Source organism: Pleurodeles waltl, chromosome 6 (genome assembly GCF_031143425.1).
Source record: "Pleurodeles waltl isolate 20211129_DDA chromosome 6, aPleWal1.hap1.20221129, whole genome shotgun sequence".
In the NCBI taxonomy this organism is placed as follows: Eukaryota; Metazoa; Chordata; class Amphibia; order Caudata; family Salamandridae; genus Pleurodeles; species Pleurodeles waltl.
Genome location: NC_090445.1, coordinates 662,734,812 through 662,755,693, shown reverse-complemented (window position 1 = coordinate 662,755,693; position 20,882 = coordinate 662,734,812). Strand labels below are relative to the sequence as shown.

At 45.4% G+C, this 20,882-nt stretch overlaps 1 protein-coding gene across 1 annotated transcript in view; it reads left to right on the top strand.

Moving 5' to 3' along the window:
* ACTR6 (actin related protein 6) overlaps positions 1 to 20,172 on the top strand; it is a 274,936-nt gene extending 254,764 nt beyond the window's left edge. The window contains exon 11 of the mRNA XM_069239039.1: positions 19,765 to 20,172. Within this exon, the coding sequence (XP_069095140.1) occupies positions 19,765 to 19,894 (130 nt within the window). The 3' untranslated portion in view covers positions 19,895 to 20,172. The remainder of the gene's footprint in view (positions 1 to 19,764) is intronic.
* Positions 20,173 to 20,882: the final 710 nt, after the last annotated feature.

Below are 20,882 nucleotides of genomic sequence, written 5' to 3'. Positions count from 1 at the left end.
ATTTTTAAGAAAACTGTATGTATTGTCGATTTGATTCAAAGTCCTGAACTTGACTATGCAAAGTATCTTTCATTTAATGTACTTACCTGCAAACTGAATCTTGTGGTTCTAGAATTAAAGATATTTTTCTATATAAAATCCTATTGGTCTGGAGTTAAGTCATTGATTGTGTGTTTCTTCAATTGCTTGTGTGTACAACAAATGCTTAGCACTACCGTTCTGATAAGCCTAACTGCTCGACCACACTACCACAAATAGAGCGTTAGTACTATCTATTGCCTCTGGGGAACCCCTGGACACTGTGGGCACCATAGGTCATTTTGATATAGTATATACAGAGCCAACTTCCTAGAATGAACCTATAAGCCCTATATATCCCCGCATCAGAAGAGACCGGCAGACGTAATGGTATATTGCTTTTGAAAATCTGACATTGCAGGAAAAAGTTACAGAGTAAAATGTGGAAAGAAATGGCTGTTTTTTTTCACCTCATTTTCAATATTTATTTTATTTCAGCTGTTATTTTCTGTAGGAAAACCTTGTAGGATATACACAAATGACCCCTTGCTGAATTCAGATTTTTGTCTACTTTTCAGAAATGTTTAACTGTCCGGGATCCAGCATTGGTTTTACACCCATTTCTGTCACTACCTTGAAAGAGGCTAAAAGCACAAAAAATAGTAAAAATGGGGTATGTCCCAGTAAAATTCTGATATTGTGTTGAAAAATTTGCTTTTCTGATTCAAGTCTGCCTGTTCCTGAAAGCTGAGAAGATGGTGATTTTAGCACTGCAAACCCTTTGTTGATATCATTTTCAGGGAACAAACCACAAGCCTTCTTCTGCAGCCCTTTTTCCCATTTAAAAAAATAAACTAAATGTTTGCTGTATTTTGGCTAATTTCTTGGTCTCCTCCAGGAGAATCCACGAACTCTGGGTACCTCTAGAATCCCTAGGATGTTGGGGAAAAAAGGACCCAAATTTAGGGTGGGTAGCTTATGTGGAAAAAAAGTAATGAGGGCCTAAGCGCGAACTGCCCCAAATAGCCAAAAAAGATCTGGCAGCGAAGGGGTTAAGACCAAACTTTTTAGGTCGAGCACGCAAGCAGTCTGAGGTGTTGTAAACTCTCTGTGGGCTTTTAACCACATGCACCTCACACCCATCACTATCACTCATTCATGGGCTTGCCTTTCAAAAATCCTTTATCATCATTGGTAAATGCTTTGTTTGTCCCTCTTTGGGACAATTTTGTTACTGCCTTGACCATCGCCCCTGTTACATGGATAATTGCACGATTGCTGATAGTTTGACTGCGAGTAAACGTCTTTTTCCCTTTGTGTCTCTCATTTGCACCTTTGATCATGGTGGCCGTGGCGCTTTGAATCGGCTCCCTTATGTCATCTGTTTTACTTTTAATTTTCAATTTATGTGGCAAGTAACATTTACAACACTAATAGCTCTAATTTGAGCAAACGCAAGACCCATTGCATTGCAAATGCTTGTTGGGTCTTGCATTAGCTGTGACGTTTTGATTTTGTTAAAATTACGTGCACAAAACACCAGGTCCATTAGGGCGGAGGGGCCACACCCCCCCCACCTTTTGCCCTTCATGAAGAGTGTCTGTCAGGCTGAACTAAGGTCAGCCTGACAGACACTCTTCATGTTCAGGTCATGCAGCCAGGAGCAGACATGCGCGATTTGCGCAGACTCCTGGCTGCCTGAGCTGAACTTTGCTGGGCTGAGGAGATCACAGCTCCTATGGGTGTGACCTCCTTGGCTCAGCAAAGGTGCCTTGAGGCCCTCCTCTGGGTGACGAGGAAAGCGTCACCCATTGACTTCGACCTGGGCACTTCAGGTTTAAGCCCTGAAGTGCCCAGGGCGAGTGCCAATCAGTGACACTTCGTCATAGAGTGGGGTGGGGTCAGCAGTCTCACTGACCCCATCCCACTCTGTGACGAGGCGGGGTCTGCTGCCTTCCCTCAAAGGCTGACATAAGGGCAGCCAGTGAGTGAAGGCAGCAGTCCCAACCCTCCTGGGACCTCCGAGGCTGAAGGTAAGTGTGTGTGTGTTTGTGTTGTTGTGTGTGTGTGTGAGATGTTTTTAAAATGAATGTTGGTGCGTGCGTGTGTGTGAGAGATGTTTTTAAAATGAATGTTGGTGCGTGCGTGCATGTTTGAATGTTATGAGTGTTGTTAATGGATGTGCGTGCGTGTCTGTGTGTGTGTTCTGCCCGCCCCCCTCCCTCCTAAAGCTGCCGGCCGCCACTGCAAAACACTTAGATATTCAGCCAGACCTCTTCAACCCTTTGTTTTTGTGTCGTTCAAATTTTCCTTTCACCCACTTCATCCCAAGACTGGCAGCCAATGCCACACCTATAAGCTTTGCTTCTTTTTGGAAAAGGGTGTGTGAAACCAGCCTCCTCAAGGGTATGCGGTTAAACCCTCCTTTGCGTGAGCATGCGTTTAGAGGTTTTTTTTACACAGTGGACCTGAGAAGTGTCTGCTGTGCTGCAGAAAGAGACAGAGTGGGAAGAAGACCCCCAGGAGCAAAGAACAATCATACTAGCAGTAGAAATAACTGTTACCTCAAGAAAACATTGAAATCTTGCATTTTTGAGATGTCAACTACTTTCAGGCTGCTGTTTATACGTTTTAATGGGCAGTCTTTTATGTATAAGAAAGAAAATGTCTTGACACTACTGCCTGCTGCCTCATAATATCCATGCCCACCTGTAGTACTTTGCATAGGAAAAACCTGTAGGGGGTAAGACATGACTGTTGCATTAACAGAGGCTAATGATCATCAAAACAAAGGTAGGATTTACAACTTTATACTTACAGTAGTACAATCTTTGGTGTAAATGAACCCACTTTGGTACTTTGTGGCAACCTCGGTACAGCTCTGTATAACTTTAAAAACAACTGACTTTATTCTCGAAGTGTAATTAGGGTTTTATCCTTTACCATGCATTTGAATTGGAAGAAAGTAATCAAAATTAACGGGTCTGTTTAGTGGCATTTAAGTTAATTATGTCTGGCACTGGTGCGCACAACTGTAGCACTCATCTTAAAGGGTTTTCAGACATCTTGAATGAAGCCTCCGCACTTTTATCTGAATGAAACGCACATTATTCTGCTTTGCTAGACGACAGATAAACAAGTTTTTATAACAGGTTGTGATCTCAGGGAACAACGTGAGGGAACATTCTAGAACCACATTACAAAGTGTCTTTTATAATAGGTTGTTCCGTTATTTTATTGAAAAGTGCAAATTTTACAAGCTACCAGCAACCTCAAACTGTCAGCGGATGTGTGTGCTTGGTATCCTTTTACACAGCAATATGCTGAAAATTCAGTAGTGCAGTATATTTCAATAACTTTGAGGTGCTGTTTACATAATTTTGCGTGTGTGTACTTGTTTTGTGCGTGTGTGTAGATATATATGTGTGTGTGCGTGTGTGTGTACACATCTATTTCAGATGTATACTTCTGACCACAGATTCCTCACCTTTATAGCACATCCCAGGTCCCAACCTGGATCAAGATTTTTTTTCTCAGGAGAACTCCTGCTCGCCGCTAGGTGGTGGTGTTCAGCTCCACATAGGCTTTGTTCTGCCTCAGAATGGACAGAGCAGATGTTGTTTTTTTTTTTTCTTTCTGCGTCTTCAAACACGGATCTGGAGCTCCGCTTCTATTTTTGTCGGCCTTTGATGGTTTTCCTGTTTATATCAAGGCAATGATGCCCATGCCTAAAACTACAGCGTCAAACCCATGCTGTGACTGTCTGAAATAGATGTGTGTGACAGACCAGGACTGTGGAGAGAAGTTGTACGTTAGCAAAAATTGAAAGATGTCGCTGACCTCACCTAGGAACAGTGACCCCCCTCCTGCATTTGGTTCTGATGCAGATCCTCTTCATAGTCAAAATTATCAGGTCCTTTCCCACCACTCTATCGAGAGAAGTCCGGAGGGCCTCAAGTTGCCAATCAGTCTTGTTCGGTATTGCCGCTTAGGGAGCCAATTGCTCAGTTGATCCTGATGTGCCCTGAGTTCCCCAGACTAAGTGCGATGCCACAGCAAGTTGAGACCTTTAGGAGGGAACTTCCGTTCAAGCTCTGAGACCTGCGCCAGTGCATTCACCATTGAAGCCTATATCGATGTTGTAGGTGGATCCGGTGCCAACTCTGAGCTGAATACATCTCTCCCTTGGCCGTCGGTATCCATGTCTGACACACCATAGCTTCCCCTCACATCAGGGTTGGTATCAGAGGTGCACCTTTCCATTTTGCTGTAAGAGATGCCAGTTCTACTTTCCAAAAGATTTATTGACATGTTTCAGGCCTTGCAGATAAGGATGGGTGATTGCTCCGACTATTTTCTTGTGCCGAAGACGCATGGAGGCCTCTGACTCATTTGACATCTTCCGAATACATTCGTACAGAAGGACAATTTCACACTGGCACATGTTCCGTCTGTACTAGATTTTCTATCTATTTATTACAGACATCTCGTCTCCCTGCATTTTAAAAATAACACCAGCGTTTACTTTAGAAATTAACATTGACCATTTACAACTGTTAAACTCTTGACAGACGTAACTCAAGTGAAAAGGGGCTGCGCACTTTCTATGCAACAGAAAGCAGTTGCAGTTTACCGACCTGCATCACTATAGGCTTCTGCAGTTAAATATCACAACATTCAGAGGTTCTTGTGCGCGAGAAAGGGACAGGAAAAGTAAGCTTTCTCTCAGGGGCGCTCGATGTCCATCACTTTAACAAACTCAGCGTCAATTACAGTCGTGACAGTTTCAGCAGCATATCATTCAAAATCATATCTTCAACACAACCTAATATATAAAAAGTGTTCATCTTCATCACACCACAATTTTTAAGATATAAAGTTGGTTCCTCCCCAAGTACATCTACGTTCTACAGAACTTCCCACTCCCCTTTCCCACCTCCTAGTTCACACAGCACATTGCTGTCATCCGATCCTTCATTTGGCGGGCGAGTCCTTGGTGCATGGCCTGCCCTAAGTGCTGCCGTTCAACGTTTGATGGGACTTGTGGCTGGCTAATATTAACTTCTATTTCTAGGCATCGCATCTTTTGGCTATTAGTGACTAAATGACGGGGGTGGAGTGACCTCACCTATAGAGCGGAGCTGGTCCCATTGGTTCTGGACAGGCTCCTGGGATACTTTTATGGCTGCCCTATTCCCACCACCATGCTAGAGCCTACCAAGGTGGTGCTACTCTGCTGGTGTGCAGGACTCCGCTTCCTGGATTGGGATTATGTAGTCATGCAGCAGACTCCTCTGTGGTGTGGAGCCCTGCCATACAGCCCAACTTGAGTGGTTTAATCAGCGGGATAAGATCACATGAGGTCCTTTGCTGAGCTGCAGAACGTTTTCCTGCTTCGCTACACCATTTTGCAAATACTTGCAGATCCATCACATACTCACTGCTCTGACCTTACAGTCCTACCCGAATACAGCCCTTTAGAGAAGGCTTATTGATGGGCAAAGCTGCGGCGTTTCTAAGATATATCGCTCACTGGTATATAACTCCTCCGGTATGATTGGCCCCCGAAGCTGAAATGGAAGGGCTGTGTCTAGGAGCTCGATGAGGCAGACTCGCACAATACACTTATGGCCCCTAGGGAAACTGTTACACTGGCTAGACTGCAGCTTATCCAACTAAACTTTCTACATGCAACATACCCTAACTGCCTCTGGCGGGCATGGAGACTCTCCACTCCTCAGTGCTTCTGCTACACCCATACTGATGAAGATTTTCATGTGGTCTGGCAATGTCCAACGGTTCAGCCATTCTAGGAACATATAGCCAGAATAATTGCACTGCTGTTAGGGAGGCAAGTAGATCTCACGTCCAGAGTGGGACTCCTGGGGATCCTGGCAGATATAGGAAGAAGCAATCAGACATTAGTTGGTGTTGCCTCAGCCCTGGCCAAGTGCTATAAAGCTCAGAAGTAGTGTTCCCCCACCCCGCCCTAAATCATGGAAGGCAATGGATTGGTGCCCCAGATTGGAGGTGATTGTGTACAGAGCACGTGAAAGTCTGTGGAAGCATGTCCGGGTATTGAGCAAATGGTGGGACTACTATGGCTTGAGAGGTATTACTGCACTGGAGGACTGATACAGGTCTTTCTACTAATTCTGTTGGATTGGGGTTGGGAAGCGGGTGATGAGCGGGGTAAAGAAGATAGCGTGTGTACTGGTGTGTTTTTAAAAATGTCAATAAAATTTGGTTACAACACTCTTCCATCTTCCACAAGGTCGTAGGATAAGAACAAAGTATCCAGGGATGAAAATATACCATAAGCATTACTTTATTCTTACCTTTAATAGTATCCAACAGGGTCAACATTATTGCCAAGGTAAGAGAGCAAAAGACAAAAGTCTTTGGTATTGCATACCTACATGACACACTTATACGGTAAAGTTAAACTTACTTGACTCAAATAAAGTTATATATCTAGTAGGTGGGTTTGGAAATCTCCTTTTGTAGTCTCTCCTCTCCTCTTGCATCTCTTTCTACCATTTGGTGCCTATTTCAACCTTCTGACATCAGATGCCTGGCCCGGGAATCTCTGTGTTGTTGTTGCCATCTTCAGATTCTTTTTTCAGCTGTTTGGTATTGAAACATCACTGAAAGCCTTCCAAGCGTCAGAAGAAAGAAAGCAATTGATCGTCAAAGAAAATTCTACGTTCGGTAGGGAAAAACATCACCATAGAAGAAAGAAAGGAAGTCTGGTCGAGAAATCCACCAAAGGACACTGAAGTGGGTGGGACACGTCGGCAGCCAATGGGAGAAGTCAAAAGAATGCATGGGCAGGGGTCCCCCTGCTCTGAGGGAGTTGGAGAACACATCTTTCCATTTCTGCCTAGAGTGCCATCTCAAGTGTCCTCAGGGGGAAGACCACCAGGTGTGTAATCTCTGCCTACCAAAAGAACACAACACAGAGGGCTGCAAGGCTTACGCAGAGTTCAAGCCCAAAATGTTGAGAGCAAGGGAGAAACAAAGGCAGACACACTAGGCCATGCAAGAGCAGAAAGAAAATTATTTGCTGAGAGACTTCAGGCTGTCGAGCAAGGAGAAGGACAGCATCGCCGAGGGAGAAAGCTCTGACAACAAAAAGGAGGTCATTGATGTCAAATGGGAAAACAAAAAACATAAAGGACAGCTTGGACAGGTAACACTGAAAAAACAAGCTGAGATCATCAGAACCCAAAAGACTGTCTCGGCACCAAAAATTTGCTGACCGAAGGCAAGTCGAGGTCAAAAGAGCCCTTCGGGTCCCACTCCAAGGACACTGCAGGAGGTCATCTCTCCTACAAAGACAATGGTGTTCAAGGACGAACCAGGTTAGGACAAGCCCAAGAATGCAGCAACCAAGACATCAACTCTGAAGAAAAGACCGGAAACTGCACTTGATGTTGAATGCATGTTTGAGATCAAACAGAAAGAGATGGGTCGAGGCCGAAATGGCAACAGTCCTTCAGAAGGTGGTCTTTGATGCCTCCCTCTGAGAGTTATGCATCCTGCCGAAGCCTTCGATTGCAAATGTATAGGAGAAGAAAGACTCAGGAATTTGAACCACCCAATGATTCCATAGCCACAGGAGGAAGAACACAAGATCTTTTATGAAGACGAGGACCCAGAGTCGCACAGCCTGTTCCACAGCGCCGAAGAGTCAGAAGGCATTTAAGATCAATGGCAGTACCTCGAGGCCGATTCTCCTGAAGGGGGAGTAGACCTATACATCAAGGCTTCTGCCTTTGGATGAAAATTGTCATGTACAACCGGATTGTCGAGAGCAGCAGACAGGTATGGGGTCCAGTTGAAGGAAGAAATGTTGCAGGTATGTTTTCTACTCAAGACACTCCTACCGTCACAAAGCAAAAGCAAGTACCTGCCAATGCATCCTAGCATTCTGAAGCAGAGGAGAGAGGCCTTCAGAGCCAGCAAACTGCCAGGTAAGTGACACCAGAGGTGGAGAAAATAATATAAATATTCCTTGAGGGACCCTGCTCACATATAGGAAAATGCTGTGGCAGACTACACCATCCTAGCCACTGCTAGGAAAAGAGCGAATCTGCCAACTCTGGATAAAGAAAGTAAAAGAATAGAAATGGTGGTCCGGAAAGTTGGGCCAATACACAGTGGCCCAGGCACAATGAGTTAATTGGGCACCAGTACCTGCGATTTTTACAAGTTAGGTTCATCCTGCTAGCCTGCATACACCCAATGTAGGACGTACCAGAAGAGAGTCCACAGCGTGCTCAGGGCCCCACTATGCTGTCACGCTATTTTGCTGAAATATGGTACATTTCTGGCCAAAAGAGACGACTACCCTGAACCTCACAAAATATGCAGGGTGGGGGCTGTGGACATCCTTTTTGAAATTGGTGTCAAATCCTTCCTGAGTGGTCTGTTGGGGTGTTTACCTATACCACTTGGATTGCACTTGAAAGGAAGAAAACAGGTTTCTTGTGTATCCACTGTCTGGTTGCAGGAAAACCCTGCTCAGCCAAAGTTTAGTGTGGCCAAAGACTTCACCGTCCCCAAAATGCAAGTGGGGAGGTTTGGTCACAGTAATGTGAGCCTCGTTGTTTAGGGCACAACTAGGAGATATTTCCACCCACTAGCTAGTGCCAGGCATAAATGTGGACCTCCAGGCTCCCACTTCAGAACAGTTTCGTGACTTGGGGAAGAAAAGAAAAAGACTGGATCTGCTGTTGGTTACCTAAGAGGAGCCCTGAAGGCTGGACTGGACACGTGCCCACTTGTACCCAGGGCAAAGAAGTGGACTCCAGGGGTCATAATGCTTGACCTCCTTTAAGCTACAGGGATACAACAAGCTACAAGAGGCCTTTCCTGCAACTCACCAGTGGCAAGTAAACCTGGACTGCACCCAGCTATTGACCTCTATCTGACACCCTGTGTTTCTCTAAGTCCCTCCCCTGAGGTTTTGGGGGCTTTAGAAGTATACTCCTGAGGTGGATTTGGACTGGATCTGAAAGAATTAAGTCAGAAGATAAAAGTATCGCCTCATTGTGCTAGGACTTCATCTACCACGATCACTGACTATCATTGGCACTCTTTACATTGCTTCTTAGTTTAGCTTGTCCACTCTGTGCCATAGCTACCGGGGGATTGAGTTCAGTTTAGTTAGAGGCTTTAGTGGTTCACCCTGACCCGGATTGTGTTCATTAACTAAAGTGGGTCATCACCCCTTAACTAATAATCCTATTTTTTACATTCCGCAGTGTATCCGGGATTTGTGTTTTGCAGTACCTCAAAGTGACCCAAGTTAAAAACTGAAAGTCCCTTTTTAAATTGACAGCAAAAATTGGCTTTTTGCATTTTTAATTTTCTTTTAGCCTTAATTCGGTATTTTTTAATTAATTCTTGCTCTCAATTTTTGCATCTTAAGTATTTGGAAACATGGAGGTAGATCGGGCTCATGCGGAGATCATTAGCATGGCAGAACGGAGGAACCTGTGAAAGCAAAAAGGACTGAAGCTGAACACACAGTACAAGAATGAGGAGTATCAGGTTGCCCCCACAGACTGGGAGTAAGTTTGTCATATACAGTGCAGCTTTGAGGAGGATGAGGTTCAAGCAGGAAATAAGGAGGACATTGAAGAAGCCTCAGTGCCCAGGGACTGGGTTCTTCTCCCAAAGGAGCGGCATCACCTGCATTGCCCAGGGCAGGAAGCAGTGTGTTCCCCCATGGTTTGGCCATCTCAGAACTGGAGAACAGACAGAGGAGAAAAAGACCTTGGTGGTCCATGAGAGGAGCCAGCAAAAGATGGCCATAGGTCCCAGGTGGTCTCCGAGACCATTGATGATGATGACATCAACAATGAAGTGCCTAGGAGAGGTAATAGTTTGCATCTCCAAAGACCAAGTGCCTAGCTATGTGGTTGGGGGATGACCTAGATAAGTGGTTTGAAGCATATGAGGTGGCTCTACGTATGCTAGTGTCCCAGAGGAGGATTTTTTTTTGGGGGGGGGGGGTGGGTCTGTGGAAGCACATTCAAATGGATAGATGAATATTTTCCAGACTCAAGTCAAAGACGAGGACCCGCTCCCAGGGTAGATATTCCTCGCTGTTGAAGGCTTCGGCTAAGTCAAAGAAGCACAACCATTCTAAGTGGGACTCTGCTACTTCCTGCTACACTCTATTTCCAGAGAAGGCACAAAAGTGTTGCTGCACCTGTAGGTCTCACTCCCATTCCACTAAGGAGTCAAATCCATTGCTGGTCCCAATGCACCTAGAGTTGACGGTCTATCGGAGACGTTGCAGCAGGTAGAGGCGTTTTGTAAGATCATATGTGTATCTTCAGTATGCTTCTGGCTCCCTCTGCCACACCATAGGGCCCAGAGGATTTTCAGGGATTCAGAGTAAGGATAACACTGGTGGGCTCGCACTCTATGCTGTTTGGACCCTTTGAACCTCTTTGCTTGTTTGGGGCTGAAATCGACACAGGGTCATCAAAGGGCAACACTGGCACCAACACCACCGGAAGAAGAACCACAACCCATTGTGGTGTCCAACTCCGAGCTGGCATCTTCTTGACTTCATCCAGATCTTGATGTGCTGCCCTTTGTACAACTCCTCTGATTTAGATACAATTCCACTGACCCAGTCTCACACATAAATTGCCCCAGCTTTTTAGCTCAGACATTGACCAGAGTCAGCCTTATGGAAACAACAGTGGTGGGATGAAGACCGCTTTTCCCCATCCTATGATGATAACTGATATATGGAGCTGCAAAATGCCAGTGGGCTGGATATCTCACCTGGTATCCACCCCTTCCCCAGGCCACCAACTGAAGAAAGCACTTCATTTGCTACAGTAATATGGAGGGCTGCTGAGGTCCATGACCTTTAACTCCCCACTATGGAGGTAAAAATGAGTTGAAAGACCCTACAGACTGGCACTGACCGAACCTCTGTTGCCTTACAATGTCAAGGCAGACACTTAGGCTAAATCAGGCTGTAAAACCAACAGGCCACCCCCTGCCATAGACCTGCTCCAGAAGAATCAGACTTCCTCACTTTAAATCCAATGCCTTTCCTACAATAACACCTGACACAGAATCTAAAAAGGTGGACCCATTCGGAAAACATGTTCACCTTGACCACCCTTGCCTTGAGCTCAGATAACACAAGTTGTTTTTTAGGTTGCTACACCCTCATACTGTGGGACATGGCGGGTGAAATGTTGCCTGCAGTTCCCAAATACTTACCTGCTTCTTTAGCTCAGACTATTCAGAATGGTTGTCACTCAGCCAGATTTGCCATTTGATCGTTCCTTGACACCATGGACAGTCTGGTAGGGTAATGGGAACCAGAGTGGTCCTGTGACACCAGGCCTAGATAAGGTCCGACGGCTTCTTATGAGAAATTCAGTCGTTCTTGATGGACATTAATTTTGATGGCACCAACATTTTTGGTGAGAAGGCAGACTCTGCACTAGAGCGTTGTAAGTAAAGCAGGGCTATGTCAGCTCCTTGTGACTGTCATCTCCAGTCAGGCAATCCCACTCAACAAGTCTGTCCTTTTCAGGGGGTTGCCAAGGGATTTGTGTATCTTCATTGTCAGGCTCCACCACCTACAAAACAGGCCTCCCAGACATTCTGAGGTCGGGGTTGTTTGGCCAACAGACAACGATCTGTCCACCACGGGCCTGATTCACCCCAGTCTTTCGCCCGTTTGGCCACAATGCTCAACCCCCTTTAATGCACCCTTACCAGTGCACAGTTACAGAGTAAGTAGCATAATCAGCTACTGCAGCAATTCACATCTGACAAGTGAGCCATCCAGGGCTATGCTCTGTGATTCCTTTTTGACTCACTTCACCTGACACCTACTTACAGCACTTCTCAGAGGACCAATGTTTGTTTTATGCCAAGAAGCGCAGGCTCTTTCGGCCAAAATAGCTTAAAAGAGGGTATTGGCATCAGATGTGTGCATTGGGTGTTATTCCTGCTACCACTTTCTGCCGGAGAACCAAGGAGGCCTCTGTCCTGTCATGTATCTTCGCCCTCTCGGTACCATCCTGCTTAGGAACAAATTTAAAATGCTTACCCTTTCACAGGTTCTTTCTGCCCTGGATAGCAGAGACTGGATGATGGCATTGGACCTGCAGGATTCTTCTGTTCACATGTGCGTCATGCCGGCCCACAGACGCTACCTGCAGTTCTGTGAGCCACAAGCACTTAAGTTTGCTGTGCTACCTTTCAGCCTCACCAGTGCCCCTCAGGTATTCACAAAGGTGATGGCAGTAGTCACTGCCCACTGGGGGGGGTATCAGTTGGGGGTATCAGACTTCTTCTATCTTGACGACTGGCTTTTGACGAGGGGCTTGCCACAGTTAGTCAGGTGATGTACAGAGGTCACAACCTCCAGATGATGCTCAAGCTCCCTTTATCTTTCTGGATTTCAGTCAACCTGCCAAAGTCACATGTGGCTCCTTTGCAGAGGACACCCTTCATCTGAGCCATCCTGGATATGATTTGCTTATGGCCCTTTCCTCCCTACCATCATGTCCATGGCAGTTAGGCTGCGGTTCATAGCTCTGAGGTTTTTTGACCTGCTTGTCTCCTGTACTCAGGTTGCCAAACATGGCCAATGGCCCTTGCATTTTATGAAGTGGCATCTAAAGTCTCTCGGTGTGCTCAGAAGCCTATCAGATGCCATTAATTTGTCATAAGAGACTGCAAAGGATCAGCAGTGGTGGTTGCTCAACTGCATTTGGACCAGCGGCAGACCACTGTCCCTACCCCACCCAGAATTGATGGTGGTGAATGATGCATTACCACTGGTTTGGGGAGGCCATCTGGGAGAGGTGATGATCATGGGACTCAGGTGTCCAGCAGAGACAACCTCCACATCAGATTATTAGAGCTGTGGTATATTCGCTTGACTCTGATAGCCTTCTTATCCCCTCATCAACTGATGGATGATGCAGGTTCTCACAGACAACACAACAACCGTACGGTAATGCAACCAACAGGTTATGATCGTAGATCCTGTGTCAAAAGGCCCTCTGGCTCTGGAGCTTGTTGTATCATCAGGCAATATTTCTGGTGGTTCGCCACCTGGTATGATCGTTAAACATCAGAAGGGAACAAACTCCGAGGCTGCGCCTGGCGGATCACAAATGGCGGGTACACCCAGAGGTGCATGGGGCTTCTTCCAGCAGTGGGAAAACCTTGGCTCAGTCTGATTGCCACTACCAAGAACGGGCAATACCAGCACTTTTGCACGCTGGATTTCCCAAGAAGGCTCTCTCTTAGAGATGCATTCCACTTAGAGTAGAGCAAAAGACTCCTATATGCTTTTCTGCCTCTCCTGCCCAGAGTTCTGAGATGAAGAGCAGGAATGACTGGGTTAAAATCATGCTAGTGGTTCAGGATTGAACCAGAAGAGTGTGGTACCTGAACGTCTGGGCATTTGCATCTTCTGACTAGGCTGCCATTTCAGGAGGATTTACTGTTGCCCCCTCAAACATAGAGATTTAGCGGCATTCGTTGATCCCGTTTGACCTGCTTCCCAAGATACTTTATGCCATCCCTTCAGTCCGGCATCCTTCAATGAAATATGTGTATATTGAACACTGGAGCAAGTTTTTGGCTTGGTGCGGCACACTTCAATTGGACCCATTCAAGTTGAGACTGTTGGATGTGTTGAGGTTTGTGTTGTTTTTGTGGCTTGGCAAGGTCTTCCTCTGGGCAGAGTTAACCACAAAATGAACTACCAAAAGAACAGCCGAGACTGGCCTTTCAACAATCAAGGTTTCACACCTTGGGACCTTTTATCCAATTTTTTTGTGGGTACCTCAATGTCCTGTATGCTTCCCTATATGTAAGGACCAGTGATTCATACAAAAATGTACAGCAAGGCCTTACACACCACCCTTCATCATTGGCCTGCCTCAGGCACCAGAGAATACATTAGTGCCAAGTGGGCTTCCTGTGTTAAGAGTGAGTATTTGTTGGGATAGTGGAGTATAGGATTCATTATGCAGGTTTTAAAAAAAACTGACACCAAGCCATTTCTATTATTGTTGGGAGGGCCTAAGAGATAGATAAAATATCATTTGTGATGTCTACGGGTGGGAATTATCCCTGCATCCATTTGGTCAATATGTTTCAATCCTTAGTAGGCCCCTGTCTGGGGTCCGTGGCTAATCAGGGCCAGGATCCCTGATGGCCTACCTTACTAGCTATTCACACTCAACCAGCATGCACATTCTTAGAGTACCCAGCTGGGAATTGTTTGCCTTTTCCGCGTATTGGTAGTGTTCCCTAATCTAAATTGAAAAGAGCCCCATGGATAAGTTCAGAGGAATGCCTTAATGGCAAAATCTCTCCCATTGCCATGCCTATAGACATAAATGAGCTTGACCAGGTTATAGTTAAAAGTTACTTGTCAACTCTTTCGGTCTTTTTAAATTTGCCCAACTAACTGTCCCTGATTAGTGAAATGTAGGCAGTATCTAGAAGCACGGCTCTCTAGAGGTAGCTGTGGATGAGCAGCCAAGGCCTATCTAGGAGACATGCAAAGCTCATGCAATACCAATGTAGTCACACAGTACTAACACACATGAAAGAAAACACTCAGTGTTACAAAAATATAGGTACTTTATTTTGGTGCCACAAATATCAAAAATACAATAGAGACTATACTCCCTTAGAAAGGAAGTAATATGCAAATTATATACACTAGTATGCAGAAGTAGGCATAAAAACAGTTATAAAACAGTGCAATTAGTAAAAAATAACAATAGTTAGAAATGGGCCTAGGGGGAACACAAACCATACTCTAAGAAAGTGGAATGTGAATATATTGTGTATAGGGGTGCTGGGAGTACTAGAAAACCCCAAAGGTAAGTACTAGAACCCACCCCAGTGCCCAGGAAAGCAAGAGTAAAACACAGTAACTTTCCCAGAACACACACAAACTAAAAGAAGGATTATGCAAGAACCAGAAGAGACTGCAAGAGCCCAACAGTGGATTCCTTGACCTGAAGACCTGTGGAAGAAGGGGACCAAGTCCAAGAAGCACCGAAGAGTCTAGGGAGAACAGGAGCCCCTGCTAACCCGGATGAAGGCGGAAAAGAAGAACCACCAGTGAAGAACAGTCAGTACTGCACCCAAGAAGACTGAGTCAGATTCCTGGTTGGTGCAAATGATGTCCCACGCCGGATGGAGGATTGTAGTCTGGTTTGCGTTGCTTGAGTCCGCCAACAAGCCTTGGCACATGCAAAGCTTGCGGTTAGCAGAAAATGGCGCTGCCAGGGACCAGGAAGGACCAGGGGGACTCTACACAGGAGGGGCAGTCAGAGAGGGCTCTCAGCAACTCAGAGCACCCACAGGAGACCGGGCAGCATGCATAGGAGTCCTACAACACGGGGACAAGGAAGGTGCAAAAGGAGGCCCACGCAGCACTACAACAAAGGCTCCCACGCCTTTGGAGAACCGCTCACGAAGATGTGCATTGCAGGATAGTGCTGGGGGCTGGAGCTGCAAGATGCACAAAGAACGTTGTGGAAGGATGCAGACAAGCCTGGACAACTGCAAAAGGCGCGATGCACGGGGGTACTGTCTTGCGTGGGGAGGCAAGCTCTTACCTCCACCAAAGTTGGACAGTGGAACGTCGGGGACCACTTCAGTCCACCACCTGTGATGCAGGATCCACGCAGCTCAGCAGGAGAGGGGATCCACACAGCCGGTTGTCGTTGCAGTAGGTGCCTGCTGAAGCCGGGGAGTGGCTCCTTCACCCCAAGAAAGATTCATTTGCTCTTCTGGTGCAGGCTGAAGACGGGCTGTCCTCAGAGGATGCACGACCGACAGTTGCTGGCAGGAAATGAATATACAATGTTGCAGAAGGCATCTTGCTTCTTTGTTGCAGTTTATAGAGTTTCTGGAGGGTCCAGATGCAGTTTCGTCGGTGACAAGTTTAAGTGGAGGATGCAGAGGATTGCTGCTGGACTCTAGCAATCCGAATCTGAGGAACCACCCGAAGGAGAGACCCTAAATAGCCCTGAAAGGGGGATTGGTCACCTAACCATGTAAGCACCTTTCAGGGGAGGGCTCTGACGTCACCTGGTGGGACTGCCCACTTAGATGCTCCCAGAGTTCTCTGCCAACCTTGAATCCAAGATGGCAAAATGCAGGAACCCTCTGGAGGCGCTCTGAGCACCACTCTTGGGGTGGTGATGGACAGGGGAGTGGTCACTTCCCTTTCCTTTGTCCAGTTTTGTGGCAGAGCAGCGACTGAGAGTCCCTGATCCGGTGTAGACTAGTTTAGGCAACGAGGGCACCATATGTGCCCTTCAAAGCATTTCCAGTGGCTTGAGGAGGCTACCCCTCCCAAGCCTGTAACACTTATGCCCAAAGGGAGAAGGTGTAACACCCCTCTCCCAAAGGAAATCCTTTGTTCTGCCTTCCTGAGCTCGAGCTTCTAAAGCAACAGGAGGGCAGAAACATGTCTGTGAGGTGGCAGCAGCTGGGGATGCCTGGAAAACCTCAGAAGGCTGAAATGGCAATACTGAGGTTCCTCTAAGGAGCCCCCAGAGTGCCTGGAATCATACAACCAGTGCTTGCAAAAGCCTTGGGGTATAATTCCAACATGTTTGATACCAAACATGCCTTTGGGGGGTCATTATGACTCTGGCGGTCACTAGACCACCAGGGTCACGGTCGCGGTCGGACCGGCCCCAAAGTGGCAGTCCAACGGCGACATTACGACCGTGGCGGAACCACCACGCTCAAACAACCAGGCTGCCGCCAGCCTGCACCCTAGCGGTCCCGGTGGTTGTAATCTGTCAGGGCAGCACTGCAAGCAGCTCTGCCCTGGGGATTACTTGTCCCCATCCACCAGCCTGTCCATGGCAGTAAACACCACCATGAAAAGGCTGGCGTATGGGAGCCTCAAGGGTCCTTGGGGGCCCCTGCACTGCCCATGCATCACGCATATCATTGCTCGAACTACGGGCAGTGGATTGTGCGATGAATTATGCATTGCAATGTTAAGGCCCTGTTGCTCACTGGTCTGGCCGGCAGAAAGATAGTGCCGGCGAGTTTCAGGAAGCATAGGCGGCCTGATGGCGGAATAGTATTGGCGGGCGGGCTCCGCCGCCAGCCAATGTCATAATGAGGGCCTATGTTTGGAGTTACCATTATGTAGCTTGACATAGGTAGTCACCTATGTCCAATACACGCGTAAAGTGGCGTCCCAGCACTCAGGAAGTTCAGGTAAATGGTCCTGGAGGTCGTGGGGGCACCTCTGTTAGTGCAAGGGGTGCCCTCACACACAGGTACTTTGCACGCTGCCCTCAGGGCTGGGGGGCCTGCTATAGGGGTGACTTATAAGTGAAGTGCAGTGTAAATTGCAGTGAAAGGGTGCATGCACCTTTTCGCACAGGCTGCAGTGGCAGTCCTGCAGAAACCTTTGCATGGGCTCCCTATTCAAAAATATGGCAAAAATATATGCTGCAGCCTATAGGGATCCCCTGGAACCCAAATGCCCTGGGTACCTAGGTACCATATACTAGGGACTTACAAGGGGGCACCAGTATGACAGTATCCAACAACCATTTTGAAGGGAGAGAGCATAATTACTGGAGTCCTGATTAGCATGATCCCATGAGACACAGTCAAGCACACTGACATGAGGCAGAAAATGAGGGTACCCATGCCAAGAAAGAGGGTACTTTCCTACAAACTTGTGTTTAAACTGCGTTCATTCCGAATGTGAATATGTGGTTTCACTTTGGGCAAGCCATCACTCCTTCGATGTTCAGCTTTTTGTAGTGTTCTCTGGGGCGAAGAGGGGAAAGGTAGTGCAGAAAAGGACCGTCTTGCAATGGACAGTCCTGTGCATTAGGATTTGCTATGCATCGGCTAAGAAACGCCCTCCAGAAGGCATAAGGATCCACTCGATGAGGGCAAAGTCTACTACCACTGCTTTGCCACGCTGAGTGTCTGACTGGGATATTTGTCAGTCAGTTACATGGGCAATCAGTTGATATGTTCATGTAGCACTACTGTATTGAGAGTCGTCTGTCAAGATGGGCATTTTGCCTGTTCAGTCCTTCAGAACTTTTCAGTTTGAGCGTTTCCACAGACCCATTACCTTGGCAGGTACTGCTTCAGTACCTATTCAAAGGTGTGGAATCTGCTATCAGAAGTATCCATCAGAGAAGAATGTTACTAATTTGGTAATGCTCTTTCTGTTGGATAGTCTGTCCAATCGCAGGTACCTCACCACCTTCCCACCTTTCCATTTTGTGGTATGGACTCTTCTTTCTATAAAGATCCCACTCTAAGAATCTGCACACTGATTTTTTTTTTTCAATGATCTGATGGGCTCTTCGTCTGAGAGCGTGAAAGACTTCATGATAGAAGCTGACACCAGCGTGCATGGGTGGCGCTTATGTGTATCTCTGTTAATCACATCAGAGGTGGAAAGGTGCCTACATGGAATTGCTGCATTCGTACTGCTTTTGAGTTTCGAGATCCAGTGTGGCACCCGGAAAACAAAAACGTAAAAAGTGAGGAATCTGCTGTTAGAGTATCCACCAAAAAGAGCATTACCGAAGGTAAGTAACTTTTTCATGAGTCCACCAGCTTTAAGGAGACTTGAAGTGCCCAGCTGACCACTAGCAACTAGACCTGATTCCATAAGTGCTGTCCCAGAGGCCCCAAGAGCCTTAGAAGTGACCAAGAGCAGCTGCCCCAGAAACTGTGGTACTTTAAAATCGTTGTACTTCCAAGTCTTCTATAGTATCAGAAGGATTTTGTGGCAAAGGTGTCCGATTTCAAAGGGACTTTGCAGGATACAGCGTAAGCCTTACCCTGCTATAAGATTTTGTGCTCCATAAAAAGGTTGTCAGAACATAGAAATCCCTGAAAGGACAAAGGTATGAAAAGTATACACTTGACGCAAGGACTTTGGTTGCACAAAATTTAAATTCCTCTGTCTTGGAGCTTTTTTCACCAAAACCATTGGTTTCTGTGGGACCTCGTCCAGTAGCTACCCTGCTTCAAGACCACTTCAGAAGTTATACCCTGCAACACATTTGCGTTTCCTTTTGCTTGTGGTGGACTCCTTCCCACCCCAATTGATAACCCTATTTCTTACAAATTGCTATGCACTTTGGGGCAGTGGAGCCACTGGCTTCCTGAAAGAAGCATTGTTTTAATTTGTTTCGACTCTTTCAAGCTGTTTCCTTTCAAATTCCATTCCCTAACACATTTCTTTTTTTGGATTAAAAAAAAAGAAAAGAAAATCGGGCAGAATAGCACCCATGTTTTTAACATAAGTTTACTAATTCAGAGTGCTCAGTTTAACAAAAATAAACGGATTAATCTTGACTGTAGGTCGAAAAGATATTTAACAAAAAAAAGATCATTTCTCTCCTTAAAAGACCTCTGAGATTCTGCACAAGAGCAAATATATTCAGTTTGACTATCAATGAAGATTCAATAATTGAGCAATGCAGAATATTGCTTTTAAAATTGTATGGCAAATGTCATTGTAGTAATACATACATCAGATACTTACAAAAGAAAAGTGATGTACAACAAACCAAATTAATTTTTTATTTCAATAGGCTAATCATATGTTTGACTTGGGCATATCAATATTGTTCTACTTGCTTGATACTTAGTACAATTTTACTTATTTACAAAACCGCATAAGCTGACTAATGTATCTCATTTCAGCCCTATTACCTATTCTTGGGAAGGTGGAAAATTAATTTCAGAAAACGATGATTTTGAAGATATGGTTGTAACAAGAGAAGATTATGAAGAAAATGGACATTCTGCATGTGAAGATAAATTTGACATTTGAATGTTGTTTGGCTAATTAATAATCAATTATTTCCCATCGAATTCAGAGTTTGCATCTCAGTTTTAGGTGTTAATAGATTATTCAATTGAAATGTATATTTTTCTAAATTCATATGTAAATACTCTGAATATTTATTTTGTTTTTTTAATTTAACATCTCAGTATTACGTCAGAGCATTTTTATTGTTACATTTAAAATGAATTAACTTTTGAAATGTTTTAATCAGTGCAAAAACAGGCCTAAATTAGAAATTAAAAGATATTGTTAATTGGAAGATATCCATTGGTGTGTTAAAGTTTGATAATCCAGCAGAGGTTGTGTGCTTGCGCCTAGCTGTTAGAATTTTTATAATCTACAATTTATTATTTTTTATATACCTAGAATGATGATGTACAGCTCTACTATTTTCATCAGAGGTGTGTAGGCATATCATATGGGACTATGTTTGATTTAATTCACCTCTGTCCTCTCTTGAAATGTGCTGTAATCTTTCTTGTTATGCTTTTTCTTTCACTGTAGCACTGCCCAACATATTGCATATTCACAACTGTCCAACTTGCTCTCACTTGACCCACAGAATGCCTGTGAATCCTTAGCACAGAAATCATCTATTTTCAAGTGCTTCACAGTGACCCTCAACCAGCTGGAATCCAAACACTGTTAAAAAAAATACATTTGGTTCTCACTCAGCCTTGCAAAACGTGAAGCCAAACCATTTAAAAAGAATTAGCTGCAAGAAAACACACAAAACAAATAAATTACCTCTCAAGTATATAAGCAAATAATATATCTGTATAGTAACTGGTGACTGAAGTATATTACTGCAGTCATATTAAAAATGGAACATTGCCAATCCAAGTTCAAATATCTCTCCCTGCATTCCACAACAGTACCCCCAGAAATAGATATGAGGCAATGCAAGCTTAGATCACACGCTAACGCCGTCTCTTACTCTCCAAGCCGTCCTCAGAATATGGTATCACTTAGT